At 49.1% G+C, this 12,122-nt stretch overlaps 1 protein-coding gene across 1 annotated transcript in view; it reads right to left on the reverse strand.

Moving 5' to 3' along the window:
* The window catches only part of plxna2 (plexin A2), a 138,764-nt gene that overhangs the window by 62,409 nt on the left and 64,233 nt on the right, over positions 1-12,122 (reverse strand). Inside the window, exons 4-5 of the mRNA XM_076041900.1 lie at positions 10,846-10,946; positions 2,103-2,226 (exon numbers count right to left, since the gene is read on the reverse strand). Of these exons, the coding sequence (XP_075898015.1) occupies positions 2,103-2,226; positions 10,846-10,946 (225 nt within the window). The remainder of the gene's footprint in view (positions 1-2,102; positions 2,227-10,845; positions 10,947-12,122) is intronic.

Genomic DNA, 12,122 nt, shown 5'->3' on the forward strand with positions numbered 1-12,122 from the left:
CTTCAGTGGAGGGATCACACCAGACACTCTGGCAGCGGAGGCTGGATAACGCGGAGCGTAGCAACAAATAGTGAAGCGCAAAACAGAGAAAGTGGTTTCCTCGCCAAATCGACTTTGTCTCCTTGGCTGCGCTCCTCCCAAGGACACAACACCAGTGAGAGATAACCCGGCGCTCGCTCGCTAGCGAAGCAAACTGTGTGCATATGCATATACGTGGAGCCGCAGAGTCGCAGAGGCGTTTGAAGTCGTCCTCTGGAGAGCGGTGACACCGGGGCTGAAACACTCAGCTGCTCAGCCTATAAATAAATGTGTTTTCCGCGTGCGATGTGTGTGTGTGATCCGGCTTTCCAGCCAGGAGAGGCAGCCTGGATAATTATCGCCGTGGCATTTCACAGCCTTGTTCCATTAGCTGTTATTTTTGGGGCCGCACCGTTTGAAGTTCCTCTTTGTTTTATCCGCCGCTCGCTAAACGCCGGCGGGCGAGCGGGACGGGCGAAGCAGCGTTAACTCAGGGCCTTTTCCCGGAGATGCTGACTGTCTAAATATGCATCTACACATCCAGAGCGGCAACGCTTTCGCTCCGTCTTCACGGGGCCGACTCACACCCGTGTTTGTGGTGCGCCCTCGCTGAGGTGTGTCAGAGAGACCCTTGATTACCGCAATCACGGCAATCAATGTCTTTTGTTCAGCGCGCAATTCTCAGAGTTGCCTCTCACCTTAATTAGCTCTCAGCTTTTTTTGTCAAGACACACACGTGCACAGATAAACACTCACAGACTCGCAAAAATCAGCTGGAGGAGGACGGGCTCGTCCCCGGACACTGGAACCTTGACTGTTTTCTCCCACCGCTACTCTCCCCGATGATGATGATGATGATGATGATGATGATGATGATGATGATGATGATGATGGCCGTGAGTGTTTTTGTAGCAAGGCAGCAACAACCAAGTCTAATTGGTGGCAGAGTTGATAAAAACACTGGGGTTGTTTTCTTTGAGGTTGCGTCGCCACAGCAGTGGAGCCGCACTGCTGAACAGGAGGTGACGAACCTTTCAGCCAGAGTGGACTCTGGACTCTGCCAGTGCTTTTGTCTGCGTTGCTCCAGTTTCACAGATGGAAGAGCTACTTACTGTGACCGAGTATCTCAAGCTAAAAAAAAAACAAAAACGCAAATATTCTTCATTCATACCGCCTGAGGCATCCAAGTGTCTGCAAAATGCACCAGTGCGATTTGTCGGTGAAATCCCAACACTGTGTTTTGTTCACTGTAGCCTCCTAGTCACGAGTTGCACTCCAGTAGTGCGAGACCTGTCCAGGATTTTGTAGGCTGTCAGTGAATTGGCACCAGGCTGAATCTTCTCCCTCCTTGATATTCTAGATGGATCGAAAAATGGCACGACTCCCATTGACGAAGTGGTGTGGAAAAAACGGGTGAAATTTCATTATCGGGCGAACTATCCATTTAACAACACACACACACCTGGCATTTCACTTAACGTTGACGCCAAATGAGCCCACGCGTCACAAGTGCCTTATTTGTGCAGCGGGTAAAATTAGAAGCAGATCCACAAAACAAGTTCTGTTTAAAATACCTCAACTGCTGTTTATTTTCAAGAGCTTAAGAGTGCTCACGAGTGAGCGAGTGCAGCATCCAAGAAAACTTGGACAGGCATTATCAGCGGTGCTCTGCACTATCTTGCCTGTTTTCCCTCAGTCCATGTGGAAAAGCTGCACTGTACTCTGTTGCACTCGGACAACTTTAACACCCACGCCCGCCCACACAAACACGTCTTGGCACACATATTGATTGCTCTGAACCAAGTGAGCATATGCACGGCGAAACGCCCACGGAGAGCTCTTATGAACCTTCCCATCTAATGTTTATGCATCAGCCACAATCAAGCCTAGGCAAACTGCAACGTGGGATCATTTCTAAATCTTCTGTCCCTGTACGTGGGTAGTGAATATGCAAATAAGAAAAAAAAAAAAAAAATGATTTCTCATTCCGGTGTGTGCGCGCAAGCCGTGGTTGATAGCGAAGGTGTTTGGGACTCGGGCTGTGTACGTGGACTGTATGCAGAGATGCGCTGGCGTGAACTTACAGGTACGCTGGGCTCCGACACCGCGATGCTGTCCGGGTAGACGGTGGCTTTCACGCACTGGTTGAGAGCGGCGGCGAAGCGGTACGGCTCATCGGCACGCTCGCACCGGCTCCTCTGGGAACAGCTGGGGTGGAGGTGAGAAGAGACGTAAACAATAAAATAAAACAATAAAATAAAAGGAGATACGTAAAAAAAAAACATAAAATCAACAAACAACATTGGGTTACATTATTCAAGTCAAGTCAAAGCTTTCAAGGCAGGGTAGCCCTTTGAACTGATCTACAGGTCGTGGCAAAAGCTACAAGGAAAGAAACTGTAAGTGCAGTGATAGTATGACACAGACCGACAAAGAGATGCTCTTAAAAATAAGCTAATTTCCGACACCATCAAAAACAGCTGGCCTCTTAGACATCTGGCTCCCCAAGTTTAAGAAAAATATATAAAACTATATATATATATATATATATATATATATATATATATATATACATATATATATATATATATATATATATATATATATATATACATATATATATATACATATACAAAAACTTCAGGCATTTTCCACAGAGCCACAGGATTCAGTGTTGGCAGCAGCGGTGGAATCACTTCCTCCAAGTGGACAAAGCGCCACTCAGCCGCACCGCCCACATTATATCCTTCAAATACGCCGCAAGTTTAGAAATGTGAGGAGTGCAAATTAGATAGTGTTCACTCATGAGAGATCTTAATGGTCAGACGGCATATCAAGTACCGCACGTCGGCAGCTACTCCCCCCCCCCCCAACACACACACACACAATCTGCGACATCCCTCATTAAAACACAGCCATCGCCGCCACCTTCTTATTAAAACAGCGGCGGTCCCTCCAGCCCATTACACCAAAGGCTCTCTATCCTTATCCACCCCAGCAGTAAGTGTCTTGCTAACTGGCTGTCTGGTCACAGCGGCTCTAATTGCATTCCGACGGGTCAGCCGCTGTCTGTTCCGTCTATTCTCCCGTGGCCTCCGCTGCGTGCGTGCGTGTGCACGTGTGGGAGGGGCCGGCATCGCGCCTCTTCACCACGCGCTCTCACTGGCGCTGACGCCGAGCTACGTCTTCATCCGCAGCTCCCCGCCTGTGATTATGTTGTCAGAATGTTCAAGACATTTCAGGCCTGGAAGCTGCACCGAGGTCTGAGTGCGAACCTGCGCATGGGCACGTGCACGCGCATGCAAACCCTCGAGTTGCTCCAATAGGCAACCACATCAATACTCCGAATCAATATCGCCAAGTGGGAACTTTGCGGGAATAAACATTTACGGCGAGCCAAAGCCAAAACATCATTTTGGGCTAGTTGCTGTTTTTTTTTTTATCAAAATAAAATTACAACCATTTATTCTCAATGGATACATATAATACGATGGAAATGATGGAAAAAAAACAGCAACAACAAAAAACATAACGTGCCACCATTCTGCTCGCGTGGTAACATCAGACGGTAGTTGAATTTATCTCAAAACCTCAATGCGAACATGTTTTAGCCAAAACTCCTCCACTGTGGTCTTCCAGCCAGCAGTCACATGGCCACTTTACATATAGTCAGTTGCCAGACTTGATTTACACTTTGCGTTCTTGCCAATGTGCATTTGAAAACGTCAACCATTGACAAGAAGGCGAGTGGTGACTGGGTACAATTTCAATTTTGAGCGAAATATCCCTTTAATTTGGGTTTTAAAAAAATGATTTCTTTTCCCTCTCCCACTCTCTTTCTCTCTCTCTCTCTATGTTCACGTCTTTTCCCTTTATGTATTTTTTTTCCACAACTTGAAATAGCCACACTTTCCTTCAGAAAGGCGTTATTCCTTCCGCAATTTGGCGCTTCGGCATTGAACAATGCCTCCAGAAAATTACATTTCATATGCTCTCAGGTGCAGGATGCAGCACAATGTTTTATGCATGTCTGCAAGCTGTATGGGTGCAGACGCAAAAATAAATAAATAAATAAATAAATAAATAAATAAAAAAAATCCTGGATGGTCATTAACGGACAACAAACATCACATTGATTTTGCTCACTGCGATTCCCCCCACACCCCATCTCCCCTCCCCTCCTTTAAAAAAAAATTAAAAAATAAAAAAATAAAACAAAAATTCATTTTGGTGGGGTGAAGTGAGATGAAAGCGCTGAGGGGGTGGAGGATGACTGCAGTTGCCATGGTTTCAGCAGCCGGCCATTATCTCTGTGTAGTTAGAAGCTGACCCCTTGCCTCTCTCATTAGCTGGAGTGCATGCCACTGAGTGTTGACTAGAATCCTCCTTTCCACACAATCCTCCCAGACAGCCCCCCGCCATCCCCCAACCCCCCCGCCCCTGTCTGGCCCTCCTGGCTTGTCACTCACTCGCGCTGCACATGCTTTGTGTTCCGTCACTTGCATTCCCGGCGCTGTATGTGTGTGTGTGAGTGTGTGTGTGCGTGTGTGAGGGTGTTGGGGAAGAACGAGGTGTAAACAGCGAACCTGTTTGTTTTAGAGCCACCCATCCAAAACACGAACTTGAGCGTACGAGGCTCGACGTGTGAAAGGAAACAGACAGCCGGAGAATTTTGTCAGCTTGTCCCCTTTAATAAGCTGCTCAGGTCTATGAGCAATGAGGGGCCATGAGGGGGCGCTACCACTGATGTATTGTAAGAACTGGGTACCAGACTGGCACAATGGCGGCTCTGGGGTTTCTTTTCCAGTGGCCACTTGAGGTACTGCAGCCAAAAACGGCAAAAAGCATTTTTCCCATTGACCCCAATACAAAAAAAAGCACCTGATAGGACGACTGTGACCTGAAACCTGCTCTGTAATAATAAATCTGTGGACTCATGGACTTTTAATTTTTTCAAAATTCATAAAGGTCAGAAAATCACCAGAAAATTGTTTATACCCAGCGTGACGTCTTGGCTCATTCTGATTGACTGAGCCTGCATCCTGATGCATCCTGATGCATCAGGATGCATCATGTGAGTCACAGAGGCATGATGGGAAGTGACACTACTGCGCCTGCTCTATGGGGACAATGCAGAAACCACGGAGCCCAAAAACGTTCTTGCCGTATGCGCTGGAGGATCAACTCCATTGAAATGAATGGGCCGCCATATTGGATCCCGAGGAGCTGGACAGCTCTGGGCCGTCGGTCCCAGAGCTGTCCGTGGTGCTGAAAATGCTGCCTGCACATCAATCATCGCTCCTCTTTGGCGGTTTGAACGCTGCGAGCGGCGGCGATAGAGACGGCGTTGCTCTCCTCCCGTGGCCGTGGGTCCTGTGTGGGCTGTGCACTGTGTGCGTGGGAGTCAGCCTTTGATGGCGAGGAGAGAAACACACTCACTTATATCTAATGTACAGAATTTCTCGCAGGTTGCGCTGCGGCAGCGGCGGCGCCTCAGGGTTTCGCCTCGGCGAGACAGAAGCCGTCACTCCGTCGTCCTCGGCGAACAATTAAACTGTCGTCGTCTGTGTTTGCGGCGAGCGGCGAGCGGCGAGCGGCAGCCTGGCACGAGCACGGTGAAATGCATATCCACATGCAAGACGCACTTGCATGGGTGCAGAAGAGCATAGCCTCTGGTTGAACGATAAACCCCCACAGTGATTTTTGCACACCTTCACAAGCTATTGTGCACTCGCTCACACACACACACACACACACACACACACACACACACACACCCTGGCCTTGACAGCGGAGTGGAGGAGGCAGGCGACAGGGGAAGACGTCTGCTCCCCCCCCCCCATCCCCCGCCTGCCCCTCCCTCCCTTTACCACATCTAAGCACTTCAGTGAGAGTGTGAAGGCCTGTCTGATTGCTGCTCTGGCTGAGAGAGCCCTGTTTAAAAACAGGGGCTGGGGTGGGGGAGTAAAAAAAAAGAAAAGAAGGCGGGGGGGCATTTTAGAAAAATCACCTTCTGCCTTCTGCAGATGCACCAGAGCAGATTATTCTAGATTAGACTGTAATCTGCATTTGCATTTATTTGCTTGTATATTTTGAAATACTTTTAATTGCAAATGTTTATTCTGATATGTTTTAACCTGACTTCTGCAAAGTGACTTTGAAGACTTTGAAAAGTGGTTTATGAATAAAATGTATCATTGTTATTATTTTGCTTCCCTTGACTGGAGACAGTCCACTGAAGGCCGAGGTGGACGACAGGAGGCGAGGCAGCTCCGAGAGGACGCAGCAGCCACGTGCACGCTGAATATTTGATGTGGCTTAACAAAGCTTTATGTTTCCCTAAGTGGCGACACGTCGCATTTGCGGGAGTGGCGGTGGCGGGCGCAGGTTTGATTTGCCTGGATGGAAGCCGAGTCTGGGGACTCTGCGTTTCCTCTGGTAATGACGGCACGTTAATGTAAACATGCATGAGGACTGACTGCGCAGGGACTCGGCGCTTCCTCCACATGAAAAGAGGAAACAGGTGAGCAAGTGATGTGCCAGGGTTGCGCCGCACCGGGCTGACACACACACACACACACACACACACACACACACACACACACACACACACACACACGCTCGCTACCTCCTCCCCTCCTGTTCAGTTTTATCCTCCTCCTGAGTGATTCAGGGCATTTGTTTCTTACTGCTGCATCCGCAAAGTGCAAGAATATCTATTTAAATGCAAACCGCAGGAGGTGCGAGTGAGTGGAAGTGGAGGAGTAAAGGCAGGAGAAAAAAGAAAAGAGGGAGGATTTTTTTTTCTCTATTCCAAAGGCGCCACAGAGCCACTTCACTTCATAGGGTCGAGCAGCCGCGTGGGTTCGGGTCTGTGTACGTCGGGCGGCAGCTTGAAGGCTGAAGCTAATGCCAGGGCTCGAACTGAACACCGCCAATCACAGCGTGGCAGCCGAAAATGTCACCGCGGGACAGGAGAGAAAGCAAGAAACGGCCCGAGCGCCTTTCATTTCATTTTTCTCATAGATAGCAAAGCTTTTGCCAGCCAAAAGAGAGTCAACAACCACAGGCGCTGCCAGGTTAAGCTCAGTGCTCAGCATCCTCGCTCGAGCCGACTGTGCAGAGCCACTGAGCCGTCGCAAAAAAAATACTTTTTTTTTCCTTCATTACTTGTGCTGCACGCACACAACGTTCCAGCCGCGGCGTAGGCGAGCCGCGCCGGCCCCGGTGTTTTCTAGGAATCTGCGGCGATATCGACAGAGCCGCGTGTTCGTGATCGATATCTCATTAGGCACAAGTGGGAAGATGGATGCGGCTTCCCTCCGACCGCTAACTGCGGCTGCAGTTGATGACTCGGCCATTAGACACACAGTCTGACATCCACAATGGGCCGAGGCCGCCGGTCTCCACCGACGGGCTAATAGCCGACGCCGGCGGTGAATTAGAGGGAAAGTTTATGGCCGTCGTGATTCACGGGGACAACGATTATCGTGCCATATAAAGAAAGTGCCCAAAGTAACCGGCTGTAAAATAAGCATTAAAGCATCTGGTTTTCATATTTTGAGGCGACGGGGGGAAAATTAAACAAGCAAAACCCCGGTCGCATAACGACCGAGACCTCCTCTCTCAGGTCCCCGCTTCCGTTCTCGGAGGTCAAGACGTCACATTCCAAAAAATGAGACGACCGCCATAAAGTCCCGGGTCGTTTTGGACAGTTTTTGGCACAGACTACAGTAGGTGAGAGGCAGACAGCAGCTGCGGCCCAGCAGCCTGTTCAGGCTGCAGCGTGGGCTCGTCGCTGACACCCATTGGAGCCGTTCAGCCGCGTGCGAGCTGACGACACAACACAACGCTGCGCCACGCGCTGACTCACCACTCGGCCGAGGTCTGACTGCACCAGTGGCCCTCGGCTGGCATCGGTGCCAAGAACTTGACATCATGTAGTTCAGTTCAGTTCTTTATTGTCATTAGCTTCGTTTCCATTTCCCCTGGAGTTGCACAAAACCTAAATTTCGCAAAAAAATAAAAGCCCCCACTGTGAAAACTGTGGTGAAACTGGCACATTGTTGCTTCACATGGAGCACAGGTCCTCCTCCTTGGCCAGTGACAGCACCACCAGCCCATCTTCATTCGTTCGTTTTTGCAGCTAAAAACTGAGTGAGTTTTTCGGGGGGGAGCGTTCAAGAGAGAGCTGCTGCGCCCCAGATCAACATATTCAATCTTGCAAGGCGGCTCCACTGGTGTCTGGGATGCAAAAATAAAGATCAGCCTCTTGCTTGTGTTCTTCTGGAATCTGGAGCAAACTGGGGGGAAGGAAGGGAGACTGAGCTGTGCAGGACCTTTCAGACGGAGAAAACCTCTTCTGGGCACCGTCAGACAGCTAATCTAACGACAAGCGGCGAGCCGAGGGAGAGGAGCGACGAGGGAAAAACGCATCAACGCCCGCTCCATGTTTTTGGACGGCGGTCAGACGAAGGCTGAACAAGCCATTCACGGGACTGTGACTGAAGAGCGCTCGAGATGATGAGCTCCCTTTGAGCTGCAATCAAAATGCTGCTCGTTTTTGTTGCCCGATGAGTGTGCAACATCAAACACTCTCCCTCTCGCACCCCCCCAACACCCCCATTCTTATCCCTTTTCGTTTTTCCCTCTCATTCTCTGCGCATTCAGAGTGAGACCAGCAGCTGCTGGTAATTAAAGGGACTTTAGAGCCTCACACCGCATTGAATCAGAGGATGAAGAAAGGGAATAGAAGGACAAGGAAGACGGAGACGCCACTCCTGGCAGCTCGTCGCCTCACTGGGGTTGTCTTCTCCTCATCATCCCAGACTGAGCTAATGCACCTCTGCGTCCCTAATTAGTCACCTTAGAAAGCAGGCGTGCAGACGCAAAATGTAAAGAAAGAACAAAAAAAGCGGGAGCGGGAAACAGTGTTCCGAGCAGAAAAGGAGGATGGATATTGTGGATGGCAGCTGTAAAAGAAAAGAGGGGGAGATCAAAGCCAGGGTTGTTTATGTGTGGCAGGCCGGCCGCGTTCTGGAGTGTGGAGGAGCTTATTCCAGAGGGAAGAGTGTCTAAATGGGAGACAGTGAAGTGGTGATCTGTGCTAAGCTGAGAGGAGATGAGCGCCACAGATTAGATGCTAGCCTTGAGAGAGAGAGAGAGGGAGAGAGGGAGAGAGAGAGGGAGGGAAGTGTGCAGACACGTGGGAATTGAACACAACACTCCAGGGTTCCCAGCCGGCCAGCCAGCCAGTCAACCTCCCTGGACGCCTGGTCCCTTCCACCGCTGGGTGGTGATCAGTTAACACAACTTGTAAACTGCCAGACATGAGGTCACGCCAGGGTGACCCTCTTTGTCCCTGGAGGTGAGCTGGTTCCAGCCTTTGGTGACGTTACACATCCCTTGAATCAGCGTGGTTCACATTATTTCCATGTACCGTCAGCTGAATTGTGTAATTAAGCTTCCAGATCCCAAAAAAAACAGAGTTTTTGGACCATTGTAAGTCTGATTAAAGCTTTGTCATCACAATATTTCTATGTGGACAGGGGGGGGGGGGTTTCAGCAGAAGCAGGATGATTTTATTTAGCAAGTCAGTGCACAATGATTTTTTTTGGGGGGTGGGGGACTAGAGACAGGTGGCACGAGACTCTGCTGTATTGAGAGACCAGATGGCTTCTCTGACATGAATCAAAGGTTCTGACCTTTACCCCCCCCACGGTACAGTACAGCAGCCAGCAGTGTTTGTGCATGTTCATCAAAAAGTCGACCCTGCGCGCGTGCACGCACACATTTGAGTCTTCAACAACAGCTTTTCCTCCCTCGCAGGTGTTCAGCGTCAGAAAGGCGAAACGCACGCCGCTCACGGTTTCAACTTCCCAACCGGGAAGATTCCGCTCCTTTCCACGGCGGCAGGGAAAAAGCTTGATGATTAACAGTCTTGCGCGCAGGCTGATGTTGTGGTAAATGATGCGGGTGTGAAGGCACGCAGGCTGCCGAGGACTCAAAGGTTTAGGCAGGCCCCTCTGCGCCTCTGCAGGCACATGCTGAATTACCTTGTCGCGAGGCAATTATTTGCCCTGTCCCGGCTTTGGAGTGATGTAAATTACTTTAAGTGCACTTTGCAGGGGCCGCCATCACGATAATGATGATTGCGGCGGGCCTCTGACAAACAAAAATATTCATGCTATACCTTTAGAGGGCAGAGCACGATTTAAAAGGAGCTGCCATTAAAAAAAAAAAAGAAAGAAAGAAAGAAAGAAAGAAAAAAAAAATCAGAAGAAGACGCTCAAACCGGTGATTTATGTGCACGGATGAAAAGCAGCAAAGAAAAGAGGATTTTTCAAAAGTGTTTGGTCCTAAATACACCAATAGTTTCATGTCAATCACTCGATGAATGCATCGTGCATCAAGTTAGACGTGTTGTAGTGACATTTGACAACCAGCAGGTGTCACTCACGATTTCTTTGCACCCTCGTACCCTTATAGGTAAACTGCTGTTGCTGCGTCGAGTTGAAATGTCCATTTAAAGCGCTCAGATCATGCAAATTAAATAGAAAATTAAAAAAAAGTTTGGATTAACTACATTCAAAGAAACAAATCTGATGTTGGCATCAAGAACAAGGCACCACATGGACGCCTGGCTGCAAACCACATCTTCACCTCTGAGACCCTTAATTTCCCCAGACACCGTCTGCCTCTACCTAAAACTCAGACTGATCTGAGATAACGGTGTCTTGCTTTGAGGTTGGGATCTAAGTGCAATATTAGATTTTTTTCCCCTTCATCTATAAAATAAAGAGCAGATAAGAGTTAAGGGATACTCACATATTATGCAGGACACACCAGCCACAATGTGGATCCCCTGAGCTCAGGCACTCTCCGCAGGTCCCGTATTGCTCACACGACTCGATGGGCACCTGGGCAACCTGAAATCAAATGAACGTGTTAGTGTCAACTGCTGCGTGACGCATGCAAAAACGCACAATAAGCTGCAGGCACACAGGTTAGGGATCTGACCCAAGCCTTAAACACCGGCAGATGATTCATCAAACATTTACTTTACCGCATATGTTAGACAAAAAAACCTCTGGCAGTGTTTAAATAAAGCAACTCCATGTTGTAATTATACATGTTTCCTCCCTTATGTGCTCCACCAGCATGAATCTTTCATGCTGATGTGCCGCGGAGCGTCAGGCGGAGCGGCAACCCCCCCCCCCCCTCCGCGTCATTGTGCGAGGCGACAACTGCAACCAACGCAACTGTTGCCCTCGTCTTAAGCCAACAAAAACAGAGAAGAACAGCTGGGATCAGTTGGCGAGAGAAAGCAGTTTGTGCGACATCAATTGGCCCTTGTCTGCACTGGGGCATCTGTCCGTCTAGGTAGAGGCTGCACAAACACACCTACACATGGGGAAGTGGCAGGTGTTCCTCTTGACTTCATGCGTGACAGTAAAAATGATATGAAAAAACAAAACAAAACAAAACTGACTGGTGTTGTGCTGCAACTTTCAAAATGTGTAAACGCGTTGAGTGAATTTGACACGTTGGACACCAGACTGCTTGTATTTGAATAGAGGCCAAACATCCTCAAGCAACCAACGTACCATAAGTACAAATGTAGGGCAAAGGACTTTTGCATATGCAATTAAACTATGATGTGCTGGAAAAAGCAGTTTGTCAAAGCATGACAACATGTAAAGTTTTGCAGTCACATGTTCCTCCACTCTGTTTGTCCAGCCTGGAGGCAAATAAGAGGTCAGCGTGTGTGTGTGTGTGTGTGTGTGTGTGTGTGTGTGTGTGTGTGTCTCTGTGCGCGTCTTCAAATGTCTCCAGGGCACACACCCCCTACACACTCCTCCCCAACTGCCCACCTACCTGCAACTCGCATGTGTCAGCACTAGTCACAATGTACACAACACACCGGGCCGCACAACGCAGCACAACGCAACACAAACAGCAGCCTGGCTGCGAGAGATGGCGTCTTTTGGACTGACATGGATTAATTTTCAGCCCCGTCTGTCAGTCAGTTTCCTGGCAATTGCCTGGTTGGATAATGATCGCCTCCAAACCTCGGGCTCAGATCGATGCCTAATGACTGACTT

The sequence above is a fragment of the Nelusetta ayraudi genome, unplaced genomic scaffold, assembly GCF_046127955.1.
Source record: "Nelusetta ayraudi isolate G7.1 ecotype Tasmania unplaced genomic scaffold, CSIRO-AGI_Nayr_v1 ptg000070l, whole genome shotgun sequence".
NCBI classification, from domain to species: Eukaryota; Metazoa; Chordata; class Actinopteri; order Tetraodontiformes; family Monacanthidae; genus Nelusetta; species Nelusetta ayraudi.